Here is a 23,639-nt window from a genome sequence, read left to right as displayed (position 1 = left end):
CTTGTTGACAGTAGAAGTTACAAGTCTCTAGTTGGTAAACTCTTGTACGTTATAGTGACAAGACCAGATATTTCCCTAGCCGTGAGCAAGATTAGCCAATTCATGAATAAACGAACCCAAGTACAATGGTAGGCAAAAATGATGATTCTCAGGTACTTGAAGTCTTCTCCAAGGACTACTATACAAATCAAGCTCCTCTCTTGATATAATTGCCTATTCGGATGCTGACTATGCAGGAGACATTAGTGATAGAAAGTCCACTACGGGGTTTTGTGTGTTTATAGGCAAAAAGACCACTACGGGGTTTTGTGTGTTTATAGGCAAAAATTTAATACTCTGGAGAAGTAAAAAGCAAACCGCAGTAGCCCGATCAAGTGTTGAGTTAGAATATAGAGCCATGGCTCAAACTACAGCCGAAATGATATGGGTTAGATCAGTTCTCAGAGATCTACATGTACAGACCTCAACGCCGATGGTGATGAGATGTGATAACCAAGCAACCACCTATATTGCAAATAATCCAGTGTTTCACGAGAGGACGCAACACATTGAAATTGATTGCCACTACATATGAGATCTAGTACAGATAGGACAAATCTCTACTTGTCATGTTGCTTCAGAGGATCAAGCCGCTGATGTGTTTACTAAACCTCTTGCTAGTGGGGGCTTTCTTAGATGTTGTGACAAGTTAAGCATGATAGATATATATGCTCCAGCTCGAGGGGGAGTGTTAAAAAAGAAAATATCTTTTCAGTTTGGGTAGCAGTATGTAATTAGTGAAAAAGTATGTAATTAGTGAAAAGTAGATGGATTCTTTGTGTTACCTATTATTAACTAATTCCTTTAAGGGATTAGGGTTTAATGCTAAGTTATCGATTTCTTCCTCTCTCTCTCATTTTCTGTTTTGCTAGAAACCCCAGCCGACTTCAACAGATGAAAAGACAGAAATGAAGATGCAGGAGAACCAGTTTATATGAAGGACTCCAATGACGATATTGATGGATTGGAAATTGATGATGATGAGACAAAGGATGAACCTAATATAGCCTAGTTTATGCCATAGGGCCATGGGCAATTGTCATCTGGGTTTTTGGTTTTTCATTTTTGTTACCATAATTGATGTTGAGTATATAACTTTAGTCAATTTGAACTTGTGAAGTTTGTGATACTATCAATTTGGACAAGCACACCAATTATTATGCCTAATGACTTTAGTTTGTTGACTCTGTATAGCATAAACAATGCATTTATTTCTATTTTTTTCTGAAGTGCTTTTAACTTTTGCTAAGTTTTTTAATATTTATTTGTGAAGCTTATACCTTACACATCGCATCATAGGTGGATTAAAGTGCCTTGCCATGCCTCTGCTTTTCAAACAAGGGTGAAGATTCATTTTCATCCACTTACTGGTTGACCATCTGTGAATAGGTTAACTGGGTGTTGCAGACATGCTAGCTCTCTCCTTTTTGTAGCTGATGATATAAGATTAATGTGAACAGTGGAAAAGAGTATTGTGTCCTAATGCTCTTTCCCATTTCTACCCTAACATTTTCCTGCCTAAAACTTAAAAAAGAACATAACTGAAGTTCAACTGAAAGCACGGAACTTTGAATATTGTCACAATCATTTTGTTTGCAATCATACAGAAACATTCCCCACAAATGCTCGAATAACACAGCATCCATTCTATATCTCAAAATAATGAAGCAGCAAGAGTATTCTTACCAGTTCAAAAACTTGGCGAGGCTCTATTATAGATAAAAGGTCGTAACAGAAGAATGCCAAACTGCTATTCAAACGTTTTGCTAAGCTCAGACCCTTCTTGCTGCGCTCATGAACTTCCGTAAGAAGACAATCATACAACTGCATAATGCATCTGAATACGCCATCTTTCAATTGCAATGGTGGAATATCATCACCTAAAGCCAAAAGAAAAAAAAGACTGTCATACCAGAGATTCACTAGTTATTTCCTAGATGCTAAAACCTATACATGGCAGAAAAGAACTTGCAAAGTCACAATGTAGATGAAATCAACTCTCTCAAGGACACCTACCACTTGTCCACAAGCTAAACAATGTAATGTTTCCTGTCAGAAAATAGAATAACATGCCTTAAGCAGATTCCACATCCCACAGTTATATGCCTAGATGCTTGCAACTATTGTTCCAAGTTCCAACTCTAGCTTTTCTTCCCTTTAGGTAGGCAAAAGCCTATAGAGCTTAAAGCAACATCTTGAATTTCGAGAATTAATTGACAATCATATAGACAGCACAATTTTTTTGGCACTGATCATCAAGATTGTCACTTGACATCATATATGCCTGCATTGTCAACTAGTCAAAAGAAGCCACTACTACCATATTTTATAGTGTGTTTCCTCAAACACTGTTCATCCCACGGCTATGTGTCTACTTGCATGCAACTACTGTTTGAGCAGAGCATGCAAATGACAGAATCAACTACCTTTCAGGTCGGCGTAAACCTCTAGAGCTTAAAGCAATATCTTGGAATTTTGAGAATTACTCAACGATCCTATTGCCAGCACAAAATCTTTTGGCACTGATTTAGAAGACTGTCACTTGACATTACATATAGCTACATTGCCAACCACTCAAAAGAAGCCATTACTATCATCTTTTATAATAGTGTGCTTCCTCAAGCACTGTTCATCCAGTTGATAGCCTCTACCAAAATGAGAGATGATGCTAACTCATTCAAGGCCAGCAGTTACAATCAGGAAGATGCCATGCTAGCTAGCCTAGGTTTCCCATTCGAAGAGATATTAATGACCAACAATAAAACTCACAAATCAGATTCTACCATGTCATCTTGCAAAGTCTACCTGCGTGTCGCCAACATGACCCAAGCAAGATTATTTTCCAACATCATAAATGTTAACAAAGGGAAATCGCACAAACTCTAGAACATGCAGCTGCATCTTTCATTTTTATTTTTATTATGTGTGTGTGTGTGTGTGTGGATAGGTGTTTATAAGAACAAAAGTAGAACACCTGATGGAATACTGTTGTAGAAAAGTCGAGATTGCTCTAACGCCATTGACTTTACAACGAGCTCCAAAAAGAACCATGCCATTGCCAAAACATCATCGTATACAGGTCCAACCCGATAACCTTTAGCCTGAAAAAGTAGTACAATGTCACTTTGCTTTGTGCCAAGGAAGGTGGGACAGGATCCAAATCTCATCCAATTATGACAAAATGTCATTCATAGCATTATATGGAGAAACTAATGAACCTGGAGCTTCCCTTAGTACATGCAAAAATGATACTTGGTAACACATTCATCATTGAATACATCTGATAAGCAAAAGATGTCCATGATTCAGAAACATTATATCAACAAGAAATCCAGTAACCAAGTTGGTTAATGCTTTAATGGGCAGTGTTTATCACAGCTGTCTGGAATTATCAATCAATAATACTATAGAGAATCATCTCACAGCCATTCCACAAAGAACCTCAAATGGACCCTAATGTTAATTGCTAAAGAAGTCCAGGACAGTCAGGATCAACGCTTTGTCTCATAGACTCCGAATATATTTGTCAAAAAAGTATTTTAAGTACAGGAGTCAAGGCCAGCATATTCCCATCATCCTCGGGAGGCCACAGTTTGGTTCTAAGTCAGCATGTTATTAAGAGTAGGCAGCCAATTTTCAAGGTGGACACAGGTACTAATGTTAGTGTTAGATACAACAGGCTTTGAAAAAATAGATACATGGCCACCTCTCTCTCTCTCTCTCTCTCTCTCTCTCTCTCTCTCTCTCTCTCTCTCTCTCTCTCTCTCTATATATATATATATATATATATATATATATATATATATATATATATATAGAGAGAGAGAGAGAGAGAGAGAGAGAGAGAGATGTGTGTGTGTGTGTATGAAAGTAATGTATAGCTGTGTGTGTGTGTGTGTGAAAGTAATGTGTAGCTGCCTACACTGATCTGTGCCTACAGCTATCATACAGGGCATTTAGGGGTATTTTTTATTTTTTCTCAAATCTGACTATGTGTGTTATATGTGTTTGATTTTATAGGAATTGACTCTTGGATCATCCAATTCCAACACATGGGTAGGTTTTTATAAGGTTTGAAAATCAGCGGTTTAAAATATTCACAAATATTCAAGGATTAAAAGATCATATTTCTTATCGAAAAAGCTATTAACATGGTCCCAAATTTGTCCCAGCAATTGAGAGCAGAAGAGAGAGAGAGAGAGAGAGGCATGCTGGTTAGCCGTCAAGATTCTGATTCTTGGTGTAGGGCAACACCTCAATGCTTTCATTATATATGTTAGCCCTAATTGGGCTGGTTATAGAAGAGTACAATAAAACAAATCTGCCCTATATAGGATGTTACATAAAAGAATACATAAGATACCAAATATTACAATCATACCCACCACAGGACGTCACCATCAGAAATGACAACTTTACCCTTCCCTTATTCTAACCAAAACATGATCCACTGAACACATCTGCAGGGTCAGATTTGCCAGACGTACCCCAAAAAACCCTGTTTGCTCACTGTAGGTACCTAACTTTTGTTAGAACCTACTCTAAATCTATGTCACATGGGTACGGATGCGGACGCGGGTGCGGGTGCGGATGCGGGCGCAGGTGCGGGTGCGGGTGCGGGGATTCGGCACTTCCGAAAAACCCGGGTGCGGGGGTGCGGCAGGGGCAAAAATGTAAAATATATATATAGGGGGTTGGGGGAACACGCGGGTTTTTTCAAATTTCGCAGCTGTCAGCTTAATGTTTTTAAAAAAATCGCAGCCCATTTGGGCAAATTTTAAAAAAAAAAAATCCAAAAAAAAATGGATCTAAATGATCCTGGGTGCGGTCAACGCACCCAAGATCGGGTTGACCGCACCCGCGTTGAGTCGCGTCGACGCGGGTGCGGCACCCTGCTAGCCTAATCCCTGTGACATAGCTCTCAATCATATATATATATATATATATATATATATATATATATATATATATATATATAGAGAGAGAGAGAGAGAGAGAAGGTAATTAAGTAAATAATAAAAAGAACTATTAAAGTGAAGAAAAAGAGAGAGGAAGATAGTACACATTAAAACTGTGAAAGGGAGGGGGGTCAGCTCTAATCGTGTAAAACCCACGTTTTTCATAAAAAAAATTATCGGACCCGGGCCGGGTCGGGTCCGGACCCGACCCGAGCCCGCCTGCGATAGGGTTTTAAGATAACCCGACGTAGGAAGAGGATTTTAAATCCTCTTCCCGAGCGCCGCCCCCCCCCCATTGCGCCTTCTGCCCGATAGGGAAACCCATCGGGGTTTCCCCTTTTGTCGCCCTCCCCGAGCTCTTTAAGAGCATTGCGGGAGGGGAGGAACGATGCCCCGCCCCCCTTCTCGTTCCTTGCAGGCGGCAACCACGACCGACGCCTCCTCCTTCCCTGCGCACGTCGGCGATCGCCAGCCACCTCGCCTCCCAGGTACGCCACTTCTCCTCCTCCCTCTTCTCTTCCTCACCCCCCCTCTCTCTGTCACCTCGTCGGGAGGCCGACAGGCGGCTCACAGCCCTGCCGCGGCCTCCCACCTTCCCTGTGCCCATCGGGGGCCCGATAGGTGGCCTATGGGCCCCTGTCGTCCCCTCATCCCTCTGGGGGTGCGCCGGAGTGCCGGCAGGGGACCAATGGCCCCTGCGACACCCCCTCACCCCTATGGGTGATAGGGAAACCGACGGAAGGTCGGTTGCCCTCCCTGTCACCCCCGCCCCGGTCCCTCTTCTTCTGGCAGGGGTCAGTCCCTCTGCCACCCCTAGATCACCTGTAGGCAGGGGCAATGCCCCTGTCGCTTCATGTTTCCCGGCAGGCAGGGGCTCGCCCTGCTGCCTCTGGGGTTTTGGCGCACAGGGGTAGTGCCCCTGTCGCTTTCCTATCTCGGCTGGCAGGGGTAATGCCCCTGTCGCCCTTTGTTTTGTGGGGCTGGCAGGGACTCACCCCCCTGCCGCCTCTAGGCTTCTGGGAGGGCAGGGGATAACCCCCCCTGCTGCCCCTTGATTCTCTGCACGCAGGGGGCTTGTCCCCCTGTCCCCCCCCCCCGTCCCGAGCTCTCTCTCTCTCTGTCGGCAGGGGCTGGGCCCTGCCTCCTTGTTGCTGTCGGCAGGGGCTAGCCCTGCCGTCTCGTGGCTGTCGACAGGGGCTGCCTCCCCTGCCGCATCGATGCTGTCGGCAGGGGCTGGTCCCCTGTCGTCTCGTGTTGTCGGCAGGGGCTGGCCCCCCTGCCGTTTCATGGCTGTCGGCAGGGGCTCAGCCCCTGCTGTTTTGTTGCGGTCGGCAGGGGCTCAGCCCCTGCCGCTTCGCTGCTGTCGGCAGGGGTAGGCCCCTGCCGCCTCGTTGTTGTCGGCAGGGGCTGACCCCCTGCCGCCTTGCTGTTTTTGACAGTGGCTCATTCCCTGTCGCCCCGTTGTCGTCGGTGCCGCCATCGCCTAATTCTACCCTTGCCCCGTTGCACCATTAATTATATTAGCAAAAATTGAATATTTAACACTCTTGCCTATTTACGCAACAGGTCCCGATCGTGTTCCACGGCTCAACCCTCGTATTATCCTCTCGCGTAGGCGTACGCAGCTGCACGACATCCCAAGGTAGGGTAAAGTCGCACAAGGGGCAATAAGATCTAATTAAGTTGAAATAATTAAAATGTCTATGCTAGTTGTACTTAGATTTATACTGCTGTTGCGTGACTTATTGTTCTTGTCTCCATGTTTATTAGTCGAGGTACGGTTTTACTCTTCGATTATTAAATTGTGTATTTGCTTACGTGTTGAAGGTGGTTTCGCACTTTTTGCAATACTTATGCCTTAAGTTGCTCGCATGTTTGCTTGCATCCATTTTTGCCTGCACGTTTCCTTTGAGTGAGGTACGACCTTGTATCTCGTGTATTACTTATGACCTTATGTGTTTGCCTGTCTAAGTGGTCCATGTATGGTGTTGGTACCTCATGTATTACTTATGTGCTTTTCCCTCGATGTGCGGCATCGCAAGTCGAGAGTTGTTTGTTGACATGTTATAACCTGCATATGCTCACACTCATGGTAGATATGTACTTACATAACTGTAGTCTTGTGCATATCCTGTTATCACCTGTTTTCAAAACACCAGAAGTTGCACTTGTGCACTATAGTTCTTTTAAAGAGGATTTCCTTCTGCAAACCCAGGGCTCTTCAAAATGCACAACTTTTGCAAAGTATGATTAAGTCTTGCAGGATTGCGAAGTCACATTTGGCCCCTCCCAAGTCCACACACTTGGGAGAAATGTTTTATAACCTTGACTCAAGTTGCGGCTCATTTTGAATAACCCCGATCAGGGGCATGAGCATACGAATGAGTGGGGTTCTTTTGAAGGACCCATTCTTTATGTATCAATCTAGTGTAACATGTCGATACTAAGATAAATTTTGGATGTAAGATTGATAGTGTTGTGTCTTGTGTGAATGACTTAATGTGGCATTATGGCTTTTAAGGATGAATCGTGCCAAATGAGCACTCTTATATTCTTTGAGTTGTTATGAAGTTGTGTGTTGGGTATTCCTTTCGAGAAGCCCACAGACCTCCCTGGTTCAGTAAAGCGTACTTTTAGACATGCACAACATGTTAAGTACTTTGTTGATCGGACGAGAGATCCGAGATGACCTTGCATTATGAAGTATGAAAAATGTTGTTGAAGTGAATTCAAGATTTATCTTGCCAGGCTGTGTTGTATTAATTCTTTTTGCAGATAACATCTGTTGGGGTTTCTTTTGTGGAACCTTATTCCTTTCATCGTAGTCGTACTTATGACATGTACGACCGTACTTTTTGACAAGTACGTCCTCTTACGTTGCGATGATTGGATGAGTAGGTTGTGGCAACCTCGATGAGCGCAAATAACAAAATGTTGTGATCACCTAAATAAGTGATGTTTTCGCCTTCACCGGCAAGATACTCGAGTGGGTCGAAAGACTAGAGTATGTAGAATGAGTCTTCAGTTAACTACCCCTGATGTACTCATTCGAATCGCTGACTCCTGTCCGGAGAGAGGACAGGAAGGTACAAAACTTCGATGGACAGGCCATTAATGGCAGTTACGAGCAAAAGACTCGGCTTCCCCAGTCATCGGAGTTAGGGGAATGGGACTACCATAATTATCCTAGGTGGTAGCTCTCCATGTTTGGGATGCATCCATTGTTTATGCTGCTTTGGGGATTTCTCTCTTGGTCACCGACCGTCCCCTTAGGCGCGGACTCAGTCAGCTATCCGGGTTATCATAAAATACATAGCATAATAAACCCCCGGATCAGTCTAGGCTGTTTCTAGAGTCGTGCCTTGTGCGTACCCGCTTGGCCAGTTAATATCGAAACATAATTTAAATCCGATCACACAATGTGTTTAGTTATGCACGCATGAAAGTTATAGGGTACAACATGTTCAATACTTATGGAATTGTGTGTGTGGTTGATGAAGCATTGAATTTTGCTAGTTAACTTTCTTGTGCAGTGTTTTGCTTGTAATAGTTAGCCTACTTGTGCCAGTAAAATGCTTGTAATAATTTTTGCATTGTGCTAATGATAGTTGCTCTGTGAATCTGTTGAAATTAAGTTGCTATATAATTGTCTGTCTACTTGACATATTAAATTATTCTGCCTAATTATGTTCAATATTGTCATGCCGGTGCACCTACCAGTTTTTAGCGAAACTGACCCATTTTATGGGCAGGTTTTGGATAGCTAATACAGTCTGCGATGGCACGATGGCGTGATGAGGTCAAGATAGAGCTCTTTCCCTAACGTTTCGCTCCTGAGGACATGTTGGTAAATTTGGCTTAAAGTGTGTTTGAAAATTTCTCTTTTATTAAACCGTGAGTTAATAAAACTGTTTTGGTAAGCTTCTTTTTGGTTTCAACAAACGAATTCTCAATTATTGAAACTCCATTTCGAAACCATTTGATTTCAATGATTGTGCGGGATTTGACAAAAGGAAAGGTTACGCTGTAATGTGCTCAAGGTCCATTGACTTGTGGTTTTAAAAATATCATTTTCTGCTGAAGTATTATTTAAACTCTGATTATTGTATGCTTTCTAAACTTTTCTAAAAAGTTACAAGTCCTGGATTTTTGGGGCGTTACAAATCGGGTGCCAACTATGGTAATAGTGAGAGGAAGAAATTCCTTACACCGATTGGCTTCGGGCCTCCCTTCTTGAGTAGCAATAGAGAGAGAGAGAGGGGTCTATGTCGGAAGGGGGGTTGGACCCAGTAAAACAAAGAGAGAGAGAGAGGGGGGAAGAGGAGGGTTTCGCAGACCGAATCCCTTCCTTTTCGTGGAGTTGGAACCTAGTAAAACAAAGAGGAGGAGGGGTCTGCAGGCCAAGCCCCTTCATAAATTGCACAGGAAGGGGGTCGACGACCTACCAATTCCACAAGGCAGAGAGAGAGACCTAACAAAAGAAGAATAAGAAGAAGAAATATATGTAATTGGTTCTAGAGAGTTATCTACAAGGGGTGAGATTTCCTAACCAGATTCTCTTTGACACCTCCAAAAATGAAATGAGAGAAAACAAGATATAAAATAAGGTAGAAACTAAGTGTCCAATACCGGACACTGTCTATGACACTCAAAAGTGTCAAGACACACGATACCAAGTGTCCATTTTCTTTGGACCCTTCTATGTTAAATGATGAAGTGTCTCTGTCTATGCTTAGGAGTGTCGGTGTCGGTGTCGGTATCCGATGTCCAAAAGTGTCAAACACTAACACCTTGGCTCTCCAAAAGTGTCAAGGTAACATAAAAATACACACCATCACAAAGGCAACATGGATAATCATGCTCATGCTAGAAACCACCATGGAAATTATTGCTAGGAAAACAAACACGTGTTAGAAGTTAAAAATTTAATGTGCAAACAGAAGCGAATACAATGCACCAGTAAATATGGGAATTGAATCAATTAAAGCACTTGCAAATTAAAAAAAGTTAGCACCAGCTCACCCATTAGAACAAATTTGCAACCATAAGAAGGTGGCTGCCTAACAAAGGGCATGTGTCCTTGGTCATAGTTGGCAAACCCGGTGAGTCGACTCGGGAATCGCCCGAGTTTACCAGGATCGGACCCCAACTGGTCACCGATTCAGGACTGTCATCTGCATGCCTCTTGTGTGTGTTTTCATGCATTTTGTGATTTTAATGCATGATTCCCATAAAAGAATACTTGTTATAACGAATTGTGTTTTTAAATCATAAATAATATTAACAATTATGTATAGTTGAATACTTATATAGCTTAGTCAGTGATGTCATGTGCTAAATTTAGTGATTATACAATATGAATTTTGATTTTTTCCATCTCTTAACACTAAAATATGCATAGTCCTAACTCGACCGAGTTACCGAGTCGAACCGCTGACTCACGAGTCAAGGGTTGGGTGATCCGACTCTGAGTCACGAGTTTGCCAACTATGTCCTTGGCCGATATACACACAAGACCCAGAAGATATTGTCAAAACATAATGCCTCGGTGCATTTGGATGCTCACAATTCATTACATAATTCAGCAAAACTTATATTCAGTTAGTTAGTAATGCTTAGTATCAGTGTTTTAAAACTCGCCGAGTCAACTCGTTGACTCGGCTTGGCTCGCCCCTCCAGCGAGTCAACCCGGCAAGGCAAACTCGGTTTGCCAAAACTCGGGCTTGACTCGGGCTTGACTCGGCCTGACTCGGCTTGACTCGGCCTGACTCGGGCGAGTTTTGGGATGTTTGAAATTTGTTTTTTGAGTTTCAAATTACAGTTTTGAAATATATAAGTACATATATTTTAACAAGGGTTACCCCCAGATTTTGTATAAAAAACGAAAATAAAAATCATTTAAAGATAAAAAAGCATTTAAATCCATAGAATAAAATCACCATGTTGTTCGAACTACTGTTCACCCTGTGTTATCAACTTATTCTAGCAAAATATTTTAAAGAAATGATTCTCACTATATATGGCGGGTCAACTGTGCCTATGGGAAGTCAGCTTTCAGATTCAATCCAGATGAGGTATATCCTATTCCTTATCACAATTCTTGAATATCATGCACATCAATCATAGGACTCTGATCTTATTTTTCCAACATAAACAATAACAAGTTTATGTATTTCATAACAAAGCCAACATCAACTTGCATGTCATTCTATTGACTCTTGGAGAATTAGATTTAAAACCACTGAGGATGGAAAGAGTACAGAGGAACTGGCTCTCTAGTGATGACAACCATCTGGCTAACAAGTATAATTATTTATAACATCTACAGGCTCTATGGATAGCCTCAGACACATCTAGATTCAGCTGTCAAAGAATAGCACAAAACTAATCTCACAATAATGGCAAGAGCAAGTGTTCCTAAAGCAAAAATTAGAGCACTAAAGATCACAAGTAGGAACAACACATCAGAGGAATTAATACCCATATGTAGCAAAGACAACAAGTGGAAGTAAGACCAATAAACATAACAGCTAACTATTCTATGAAAACTTAGCAATTTCACGAGAAAACAGATCAATAATTGTCTAAACTAATGTTGTTCGTAAGCCGGCCTCTCATCGCACAGTAATCTTTTCAACATTTTTTTATTTTTCAAAATCCCATTAAAAAACTGCATTAAAAGCATTCATCAACAGGAAATATAAACCCTGATTTCAATTCAAATTGTCTAAAATTACCTTGCTTCGAGCCAAACTTCCCCAGACGGTTGACAAACCTGGATAAACAGGTGGTTGTCGTCCTCCAAAATCATCAAAAGCATAGTCCACATACGTTACAAGAAAATGATTTCTCTCTGTACCATCAGAAGAATCTTGCTGGACCCTGAAAAATTTTAGTGCTGAGGTGAAAATGCTCAAGAATGAAATATGAAAAATTTTAACTCAAAAAATTAAAAACATTGGACAAAATATAAGAGGAGAAAGACACAAAAATTAATGACACAATTAGCTGATGCATGACCAGTGAAAGGAACAACAATCAGAAATCCTGAAACAGGACACAGAGCAGACCCACAAGATAACTACTAGAAACCGGACACAGATGGGATGGGTGTTAATGCCATTAAGTGCTGTAGCCCACGCTCTCTACATCCAAGTCGGATATGTATTTGCGTAATCAGGTTACCCGAGCTTGAATTCAACACTTTCGGCGGGACATCCACCACACGTTCGGATCCCGAAGCCTCACAAACGTGCATGGGAGGCTGGTTCAACAGTGGGGAAGGTCTCAACGCGTGTGTGGAGACCTCTGGATGTCACCCACAGTGGAGGGACCAGCAGCAAGGAGGGAACGAACTTTCAGTACGTTCAACGCACACGGTGAAACCCCAAGAGGCTTACTGATTCCCCCAGTAGAGTGTTGAGACCACCAACGACCCAAGCAAGCCCTTCGGGGGTTGCTAGGCTTTCAGATCTTCCCTTGGATGTCTGCTACGAGGTGTGGAAGGCTCCCACACATTGCTGGTACAGATCTGGACTTTCGAAACGTAAACAAGGGCTGCGGTGGCCAAGGGCCGGCTACAACGCGCACGACAGATCCTCCGAAGACTTATGGCAGCCTTGGATGGGCACCACAACCTACACGCCTCCCCTGGGGATGCTGCAACCAGAAGAAGAGAGAGAGAGAGAGAGAGAGAGAGAGAGATTCACGCCAAGCAAGGGGCGCCCAAGGCAAGGAGTGCCCTTGGGAAGAGAAAAGGAAATAAAGGGGGAGATGGAAGGAAAGAAAGGAAGAGAAGAGAATAGAGAGAGAGAGGAAAAGAGGGGGCGTCCCAAGGGGGAGAGAAGAAAAGATAGGGGGGCGAGAGAATTTCTAAAAAAGTACCTCAAATCATCATTCATAGGTTGGGCTCCCTCATAAAGAATATTTATAGAGAGAGTTGCCCAAAAATGGATCTGGGTCTCCACAAATTGGCCATTGGATCTTATTCAAACCAATCCAAATCCATAATGAAATAAATTGAAAACACAATAAAGCCAAAAGTTAGGCCTATTGGCCTTGGGCACCCAAATCCAGCCTGGTGAGGGTGTGTTCATGCCTGGGGTGTGGGCTGCATCATCAAGTGTGTGTAATACCCGAGAATTTTTAAATATATAAAATTCAGGATTTTTACGTAAGATTACGTAAAATTGGATCTGGGAGCAACCCAAACCCGATGGTTTTGGAACGAACCAGACCTAAGATATCCAGTCTGAACCCGTTAAAGGTAAGCGAGACTTCGGAGAATCGATCCAAACTGGATTCGAATCTACCGGGACCCCAAAACCCGTTAAAGGTAAGTGGGTCAAGTACGTAGTGGGTTTGATCGATATCTGATAACACAGACCCATTCCAAGAGCATCTGACAACTCTTGAAATCGGGCATAGAAAGCTTGAACCAACTCATTTCTTTGCCTCAAACTTTTCAATTCTTGCTCAAGTTGCTATCTTCTTGCCCAGTTAGATACTTGCTTAAGGTAGGCCCATGCATCTTTTGTAGCCGCGAACTTCATAATGTTCAAAGATATTTTGGTCAACCAAGGTTGTCAGACTATGAAGCAGAAGCGGGAAACGATACGGGTGTTAAAATATGTGTACTCGTACACATATATGTATATATATATATATAAATATATACATATATGTGTGCAATACCCGATAGGCGCATTTATATCTTTTTGCATTTGCTATATAGTTGTTTTTAGAAAACAACTATTCATTTTTTAGAATTAGTTTATATTTTATTTTTTATATTTTTTTTGTTTTTTTATTTCACGCAAGTGGGGGGCCCACATAGATTCGTTGGGGCCTCCAACGGTCACAAATGTGACCATTGGGGGCTCCCAACGTCTCTATGGGGAGCCCCTTTTCGCCTCTCCTTTTCCTCTCTTCTTTGTGCATAAATAGGGGCTTTCCCTTTTGTATTTACTACTTCTTGGAGGAGTTTTTGCTCCATTGTAATGAGTGTTACACCCTTTTCTCTTCAATAATGTTAACTTATGCCTTATAGGCATTTTTGCCCCTTTCATGGGTTTATGTGTTAGCACATTATGTGCTTGTGTTTTCCCCTTTAGTGGGTATATCTGCACTTCATGTGCATGTGTATTAGTTCATTATTGAACCTAATGTATTCAAAGTCGTTTCTTTACATGGTATCAGAGCAAGGTTTGGATCGAGTTGCTCTTTGTTGCATCGAGAAGCGTGCTATTCAAGAAAGTTTAAAGAAAAATGGTGAAGTCCTCATTTCGCTCTTTTGTTTCTTAAAATTATTCGGTATGCATTATATTTCTTTAAATACTGTGCATTATGTTTTTTGGGTTCTTAACATTTCACTGAACTTTCTTAAAGATATGTTTTGCATATGTGTTCTCTTTGTCATTATGATTTTGGGTTCTTAACATTTCATTGAACTTTTTTTCGTAAATTATTCTTTTTCGTATGTCTTTTCTTGAAAATCTTTTATTGATAAATTCTAAAACCGGTGAACTTGTTTTTCGAATAATTAAATGTGTGATTGCTCAAAACATGGTCTAATGGGTCGATAATTTTTTAAATTTTTGACCATTGGATTTTTTGAATTTATACCTAATTTTGGTTGTAAGAATATCGTTTATATGAAAAATAAGTCTTTTAAAAAGAAAAGTGTTTGTGAGATATGTAACATTGTTCACATACTCTCGTCATAATTGTTGGTTCATATTAAAGGTATGTGCTTATCTTCTAAAAATGTTCTATATGAGGCTTTTCATAATATCGTGTGATTGACATATATTAACTATGAAAAATTCCTTATTAATGTTTTATTTTCTTACCTAATGAGTTCTTTTCATATAAGCAATATTTGATTAAGAAGGCATTTTATAATACCGGTTGAATTAAGTTTTAAAACGATCTCATGAAATATGGTTATTTTCTTTACATTCTTCAATTCAATTTCAAAAATGTGTTTTATTATAAAATTTATGGTCTTCATCAATGTTTGTTGCATACTTATTACATTAGAAGTTGGTTATAATATATTAAGTCATATATTTTTAATAATATTATGAATTTTTGTCATAACGCAATCCTATTATTCCTTTTTTATTTGGAATTTTCTCCACTTTAATGAAGTTTTTCCCTCTTCCTTTCATATGTACCTTCTTTTGAGGATTTGTTTTTGTTGGATCTCTCTTTGAGAGACCTTTTTATCCTTGTAAATCTTCTTATGAGTATATGTTCTTTGAGAAGATTTCATGATTGTTATAAGCTTCTTTTTAAAATAACAATATTGGTTTTTTATGAGACTTTTTAAATATCACCATCTTTATGAATGTTTGAGAGCTCTCTCTCTCTCTTTTCAATAAGAATTGTTTATATTGCCTTCTTTAGGGCTTGTGTTTGTCCCTTAGTGGACTTGTAAGATTGTTTCTTTTATCATTGTAAGTGCTTCCGCAATATCTTGTTACATGTCGTCCTAAATTTGCTCATTTAAGATTATTGTCATTTTACATCTTGGTATGCATATAATTGCAAATTATAAAGGCTTGATTTCATCATTGGATTATTTCAACCCCATTCTCACACATGACATTGCTTAAATATTTCATGTTGTGTTTATTAAGTCTTTTGATAATGACTTCCTTTTAAGGAACTAATCATGATTGAACATAATTTCGTGTTTATGCAGAGTTATTGTTATAAGGCATATTGTTGTGATTAATTGTGTTGGACCTTTGAATCGGCCCTCTTTGTAAAATCACATATTTGGAAAATGATTTCCCTAAGTGTTCATTGCCTTTTTATGGCATTTATTTTTATCCATCACAAGTTATATGATGCATCAAAACTTTTTTGTATGGCCTTATTGTTATATTAGAGATGGTTGTTGAGGTGAGTTATGGGCACCTTGTGTTATATCATTTTAGATTGTTCACTTACAATATTAAAGATGGTTGTTGAGGTGAGTTATGGGCACCTTGGGACTCTAAAATGATTTGTTATATGATCTCTAATTATGAGTGTGTCACTCGTTTTTCCTTTTTTGGCCATTGATATCATGGATGCTCTTATTTATATATAAATGTGATGGATATATGGTGTTTGAAACCTTAAATGTTTTAAGGTATATTTAAATCAAGGTTTTGGGATTATACCCATCTTCTTTTATTGTTTATATAACTTATGGGTGCATTTGCACACTTGTAAGGTTGTGTCTTGTGTTTTTTGTGCACAAGTATTCCAAAATGTTATTGTTGTGGGTATTCGTTTGAAGAATATTGTTCTATTAATTCAAGGCTTTATTTATATGTTTGTCATTACAAGTTTTATTGCCTCAAAAGTCTTCTCCTTTTATAACTTTTATCTAAGTGTCATCATATGTAGACAAGAATTTTATTACACCTTTGTGTGTTGGTAGCCCTTTGTTGGTTTTGTTCTCTTGGTCTAGTAACTGAACACACTTGTCTTGAGTGTTATTATATGTAGACAAGGCATGTTGATTCACACCATGGTGTGTGATTTTATTCCATGTTGGCATTTGTGTCCTTGTTCTAGTCGCTGAGATGTATGCTCATGGTTGGCTTCTTTCACTCATTTCAAGTGTCATTTTATGTAGACAAAAGATGTATTGTGTTTTAGCCCATGGTTGGCTTAATACTCTTGTTATAATGTGAACACCCCAAATTTTTCAAAGTTTTGTAAAAATGTCCTTTTTGCTCCTGGTTCCATTTTCTGAGAAAACCAAAGCTAAATTTCAATCATTCTTCAGATTTTCTGGATTGAATTCCACATTAATATATTCAAATTCAATTTCAGAACCGCACCCGATATTTAAGGTTCAAATTTGAGCCTCGTTACTCAATTTACAAATCGAAATTATAAAACACCAAAAACATTGTCTGAATAGCTCAAACAGCTCATTCAGCACCCATTCGGATCCACTATTTTATATTTTCTCGATTCGAGGTCCAAACCTCGAATATCACCTCAAATTCCGGGTCCAAATTCACTTTTTAAAGAAATTTTCAAAGAAATAGCTTTGAATTCTCAGAAAAACTCTCTTCTGTAAATATTTTGCAAAAATACAAAAAAATATTTTTAATCTTTGTTTTCTCATAAAACTTTAGGATTTTTATTCTAAAAATACAAAAAAATGAAAAAAATACCATAAAAAACCAAAAAATTGAAAAAACTACAAGAAAAACAAATGATTCTCAAGCTTTTAAAGCTATTTTGCCGAAAACCTCATCTTGAACCATTTTAAAAAAATTTCTAAAAAGGGGACCTCTTTTTCGAAAAAAAGAAAAATTACAACAGTCGACTCATGCGGGCTCGCTCTCCACCCTTCGATCACTGGTTTCTCCCCTCCGCCCTCAATCTTCAATGAACTTCCTCTTCTCGAACCATCCATCTCCCTTTAAGAGGAGACCCCCCCCATCCGTTCTCTGGCATCCACTGTCGCCATTCATTTTCCACCCCACTTGGTGGGTTTTCCTCCTTTTCGACCCATCATCCGCCATTTTTGGTCCATTGTAATCAAGCATCCAACCATCCTCTGCAAGTGGCCGCCAGCAATACCCTCATCACAGAACCTCCTCTACAGGTAAGCGATCACCCTCTTCTATTCCCCCTTTTTTTTATTTACGCACTTCCTTCCCTTCGTTTCCAGCATCCCTCTGTTCTGGCTCTCATTTCTTTTCTTTTAGTACAAAGCAAATGGTGGAACCAACCTGCAATACATGCAGGATTGCTCAAACCATTGCAACATTAACGGAGTCCATCGACTCCAACATGTAACTTCCTGGGTTTTTTTTGTTTTTTTATCTTTCGCATTTAATCTTTCACTTAAAAACATCGGATGGCATTTTATTCATGCTAGTTTGTTGCATTTCTTTTTATTAATTGCCATATATCAGTTTATTTCCGAGCATCCGATCACATATATGCTGCGATTCTTTTTACGGGTCGTTGTTAAATCTTTTAGATTCGTTCAAAACCTCATGCTTACATCGTGAGTTCTAGTGATTCTGTATTGTATGAACCTTTCTTGCTTCGTGGAATTTCGTCATCTACAGATATTTTGACTCATGTTTGCTGCATACATCATGTTCTGGAGCATTTGCATCAACATATTTTATCTCATATCATATTCCTATCGTGTCCCTTATCAATCCACTCTTTTTTTTTTTCTCTTTTCCTTGGATTTGCCGGTTATATGCCTCACGTAACCTTGTTTGAGTGGTTTGATTATTTCATTCCCTCTTATCTTATTTTTTTTTCATTTCAGTTTGATGCAACCGTTGGCATAAAAAAAAATGGTTCAATCGGCAGTCTCTGCATTTGGCCTTTATGGCCTACCGTGTGAGGGTCACAGTAATGCCATCACAGTCCTTCATTTCCCTATTTTCATTCCCCCCCCCCTTCTGTGCGATCCACGCCTTCTGCAACTTTTTTTTACCGCACCTTCATTTTTTTTAATGCTTTGATGATTTCATTAACAGATGTTTTACTGTTTCTGAAATTATATTGTTAGTCATATGGGCATCCCCATTTCCTATTCTTAAGCAATATATAATGTTGATTCTGTACATCTGAATATCTTGATTGTATGGTCACTCAAAGTAATGATGAGATTCAAATCTCCCAATAAAAAAAACAAAAGAAGCTGCAAGCACGTTAAATATTTGACGTGTTCACCAAGGAGGGAAGGATATCAAATTTCAATTCTCTCTGATGTTTTGCTCTCAGGAGAAGCTATGTCCATCTCGATTGAAGCTCTTATTGAGCTTATCTATCAGACATCAGCTGGTAAATGTATTTGTGAATTTGTTATATCTCATATTTGCTTTTAGAATTACTTATGCAGGTTATGATATACCTGTATTTTATTTACACTTTGATGTAATATACCTCTTGCCCTAAATTTATTCAAAATCTTTTATTTCCATTCTAACTCTGAGTTTCCAAGCAAAGGTTCAGTACGTGAACCTGAGTTTAAGTATGATTGATGGAAGATCAACCAGTGATCTTTCTTTGACCATCACAGACAGTGAAACAGAGAATATTACCACGGTAGACATATTTCAAGTTTCCTGACCATTCTCCAAGTACAAGATTTGCGGATGACCTTGGCCCTCCCCCTTTGTCAACTATCCACCGTTGCTCACTCTTCAAATCTGGAGTGTATTGTGGTAAATAAGAAAAGCTTAAAAGAGGTCTTCTATTCTTGTTCACTTCAGCAAAGGCCTGAGGGAAATTTTAAGATAGATCCAGAAGTAGGAAATTCTTCTGCTAATATTGTTGCTAACCAAATGAGTCATCACATAAAGTCTTGGATTTCAAAAGAATGAGGTTGTCTATACAAACCTCTTCAATAGGCCTTGTATGTAGCTTTTCTCCTTTTATTAATGGTGGGAAAACCATATAATAGTAGAGAGCTGTCACTAACGCCTGTGGATTCATCCGATACTGATTGATGTGCCCAAGAGGCAACTTCCTAAAGTAGTGAAAAAGGGGGCTTAAGCCAGTGCCATCCGCAGGGTATGTCACTTGAAGGATGTTGTTCAGATTGAGTGGCTGAAACAACGCAGCTGAGTTGTTTAGTTCAGCAAGGTAGTATGAGCTACTTCTCCATTACAGCATGCATGATTATTTTCCTGTTAATCTGTTATATGATATCATTTCCACATTGGTCTGTCACACCCCCACAGCTCACCTTCACAGCCATATTCACAGCATCTATACCTGTCGCCCTCCACACCAACCTCTACAAGCACAGTCCATGAGATTTTTCTGTTATACAGCAGTAGCCTCTAGCCACCCCTACACCTTACATCATGTCATTTCTATTCAGCACCCTCCATCATCTACTCACAGCCTTAACCCCACCTTTAGCACAAGCGCAGGGCACCAGCTCCTCGCGCAGGTACTAAATACATCCCTATCATATCTGTGGTCCTCAGTCCAGCATTTGCAGAAAATCCACGTATGTAGCCTCTCGGTTGACCACAATTCTTTTTCCTCATATGTTACTCCCATTGTTATCTATCCCATGTACACAGTCTCCACCTTCACATCCCAGCCAGTATTGTTCACCATCACAGACTCCCTGCTACTGTAAAACCCACGTTTTGTCAAAAAAAAATTGTATTTTATCGGACCCGGGCCGGGTCGGGTCCGGACCCGACCCGGGCCCGCCTGCGATAGGGTTTTAATAACCCGACTCAGGTCCCGAGCGCCGCCCCCCTTCCACCTTCGTTTTCGGAAGATTAGGGGAAACCCATCGGGGTTTCCCCATTCGTCGCACCCCCTGAGGCTTTTAAAAGCACTGCAGGGGGCGGGGGAAGGCACACAGCCCTTCGGCCCCCCTGTGCGCCTCCTCCTTCCCTGCGCATGCCGTCGATCGCCAGCCACCTCGCCTCCTAGGTCCCGATCGTGCTCCACGGCTCAACCCTCGTATTATCCTCTCGCGTAGGCGTACGCAGCTGCACGACATCCCAAGGTAGGGTAAAGTCGCACAAGGGGCAATAATATCTAATTAAGTTGAAATAAATAAAAATGTCTATGCTAGTTGTACTTAGATTTATACAGTTGTTGCGTGACTTATTGTTCTTGTCTCCATGTTTATGAGTCGAGGTACGGTTTTACTCTTCGAGTATTAATTTGTGTATTTGCTTACGTGTTGAAGGTGGTTTCGCACTTTTTGCAATACTTATGCCCTAAATTGCTTGCATGTATACTTGCCTGTACGTTCCTATGGCTTGATGTATATTTTATGCTTCTTCGTAGGCTTCTTGTGGTATCCCTTCGTGGATCTTTTTGTTATTCCTCATTTTGGGGTTATATTTGTCCAATGCTGGACCTTTTAAATGCATTATGCATTCTTGCAATTTATTTTTGCATAATGTGCTTCCGCTCATGTTTTGTTTTAACATAATGTATGATTTAGAAACTTTCGTTTTCTAAATTTTTCGTTTCATGCTAAAGTAATTATCATATTATACATAAATTTTGCACCTTGTTAGGAATGTTCTTTTTTAAGTAAAGTGCAAAGGTATTTTTTATTTGTTCTTTGTTGGTTTCTTTTCTCAGGATCTTGTAGATAAGAGAAAAGTCCCTTGGATAGAAGGTGCTCATCGATAAAGACATTGGAGGAAGATATTTACAATGGCATTCGTTATGAAGGCTCTTGAAGCTTTGAGATTCTTCTTCTTGCCGTCTTCAACCTTTTCGTTCCCCCACGCAAAGCTTGAGGGGGGGTGTTAAAATGTATCATTCAACATTTGTAATATTATATATATTTTATATATATAAAGTATAATACATATTCATATATGGTATATATGCATATGTATTATCCTAATTATATATATAAAATATATATTTCTCTATTTATAGGCATAGGGGTAGTTTAGACATTTCCAGTTTTACGCATATTCCATTTGGAATATGTTTGTAATTTTATCTTTTATTTTATTTTTTATTTTTTTCCTTTTTCGTGGTTTGCGCAACCTAGGGTGGCTCCCCAAAGGAGTCGTTGGGAAGCCCCCAACGGTCACAAATATGACCGTTGGGGGCTCCCAACGACTCCTTTGGGAGCCCCCTAAGTGGCTCCTTTCTTGTGTTATAAATAGGGGTCTCCCCCTTTGTATTTTCCACTTCTTGAGGGAGCTTATGCTCCGTTGTAATGGGGTTTTTACCCCTTGTCCATTATTTCTTCAATAATATGCAACTTATGACTTTATGTCATATTTTTCCCTTTTTATGGGTTTTATGGGTTAGCACATTATGTGCTTGTGTTGTTTCCCTTTAATGGGTATATTTGCACTTCACGTGCATAAGTATGGGTTCATTATTGAACCCAATGTATTCCAACTCACTTTCTAACACATCCAACATTGCTGATAATAGAAGATCCACCCGTACTCGTCATCCAATTGAAAGATGGGTCAGTGACTCAGTTATGAAAATTTCTTATTAGATTTTCAACTCTTTCTAACAGCCTTGAATAAAGAAGATGAACCCACAACGTTCTCTCAAGCATCAAATTCCAGAAGATGGATTGAAGCAATGAATGAGGAGATGGAAGCTCTAAATGAATGTGGTACGTGGGATGTCGTATCCAAACCACCTGACAGAAATGTTGTTGGTTCGAAATGGGTGTACAAAATAAAGTATAAACCAGATGGGTCTATAGAGCGATACAAGGCGAGACTTGTAGCCAAAGGTTTTACACAAGAGCAAGGACAGGACTATGATGAAACCTTTAGTCCAGTGGTGAAGATGGGAACAATCCGGATTAAACTTTCTTTAGCTATTGAACATCAATGGACTATTAGCCAACTTGATGTGAAGAATGTCTTTCTTTATGGAAATTTGAGAGAAGAAGTATACAAGGAACAACCCACTGGCTACACAGTGATCCTACAAAATATGTATGCAAAGTAAAAAGGGTGATATATGGATTGAAGCAGGCATCTCGATCTTGGTTCGACAGTTTCTCTGTTGAAATTCAAAAATATGGTTTTAAGAAATCTCTTCTTGACCACTCCTTATTTATCTTTAAGAACCAAGACACAATTACTCTGTTGTTGATATATGTAGATGATATCATCATCACTGGTAATTCCAATGAGCACATTAAAGAAGTGAAACATCTCTTGAATCAAAGGTTCAAAATGAAGGATCTTGGCAAGCTACGATACTTTCTTGGAGTTGAAGTCGACAGTACTTCTGAAGAGATGACTCTCACCCAACATAAGTATACCATTGATGTTCTAAATAAAGCGGGTATGAAAGACTACAAGCCCTTGGGCACTCCTAGTGTCCTTCATCAAAAGCTTAGGTCTCAAGATAGGGATCCATTTGATAATCCCACACAGTATCGCAGCATAGTAGGTATGCTACAATATCTCACCTTTACTCGTCCAAATATAGTCTACTCGGTGAATCAAGTCTCTCAGTTTATGCATGCACCATGTGAAGGGCATATGGAAGCAGTTAAACGGATACTTCGATACCTAAAGGGAACTGTTGGGGATGGCCTCATATATCAGAGAAAGACAAATGGGCAAAATGCACATGAGATCACTGCTTATTCTGATGCGGACTGGGCAGGAGATCCAGATGAACGCAGATCGGTATATGGCTATTGTGTGTTTGTTGGGATGAATTTAGTTTCTTGGAGTAGTAAGAAACAAAAGGTTGTTGCCAGATCCAGTACAGAGGCTAAATACAGGTCAATGGCAGCTGCCACTGCTGAAGCTACTTGGATTAGACATTTACTGACAGAAGTAGGGGAATCGATCTCTCGATCACTTCTTTTGTGTGACAACCAGAGTGCCATTAGAATGTCTTTTAATCCAATCCATCACAATCGTGCCCAACATATTGAAATAGATCAACATTTTGTGAGACAAAACGTAGAAGAGAAAGAGATTGAGCCTGAATTTGTACAAACCACAGATCAGGTGGCAGATATATTTACAAAAGGATTGACGAAAGACAGATTTTGGATGTTAAAAGGCAAGTTGTTTATGATCCAAGATCATGCACAACTTGAGGGAGGGTGAAAAGAAGTGTATTCTCCTGTTACGAGTCACGGGTCTGGAGATCCATACCCGT

General features: G+C 40.0%; 1 protein-coding gene across 3 annotated transcripts in view; it reads right to left on the bottom strand.

The window, feature by feature from the left end:
* Positions 1-23,639, bottom strand: part of LOC149819557 (guanine nucleotide exchange factor SPIKE 1-like) — a 170,738-nt gene that overhangs the window by 91,185 nt on the left and 55,914 nt on the right. For all 3 annotated transcript variants that reach the window (XM_089982730.1, XM_089982732.1, XM_089982731.1), the window contains exons 18-20: positions 11,735-11,879; positions 3,014-3,140; positions 1,726-1,919 (exon numbers count right to left, since the gene is read on the bottom strand). In XM_089982730.1, the coding sequence (XP_089838856.1) occupies positions 1,726-1,919; positions 3,014-3,140; positions 11,735-11,879 (466 nt within the window). The remainder of the gene's footprint in view (positions 1-1,725; positions 1,920-3,013; positions 3,141-11,734; positions 11,880-23,639) is intronic.

The sequence above is a fragment of the Nuphar pumila genome, chromosome 12 (assembly GCF_984573655.1).
Source record: "Nuphar pumila chromosome 12, dmNupPumi1.hap1.1, whole genome shotgun sequence".
NCBI classification, from domain to species: domain Eukaryota; kingdom Viridiplantae; phylum Streptophyta; class Magnoliopsida; order Nymphaeales; family Nymphaeaceae; genus Nuphar; species Nuphar pumila.
The sequence above is the reverse complement of the archived record's forward strand: the minus strand, read 5'-3'. Positions and strand labels throughout refer to the sequence as shown.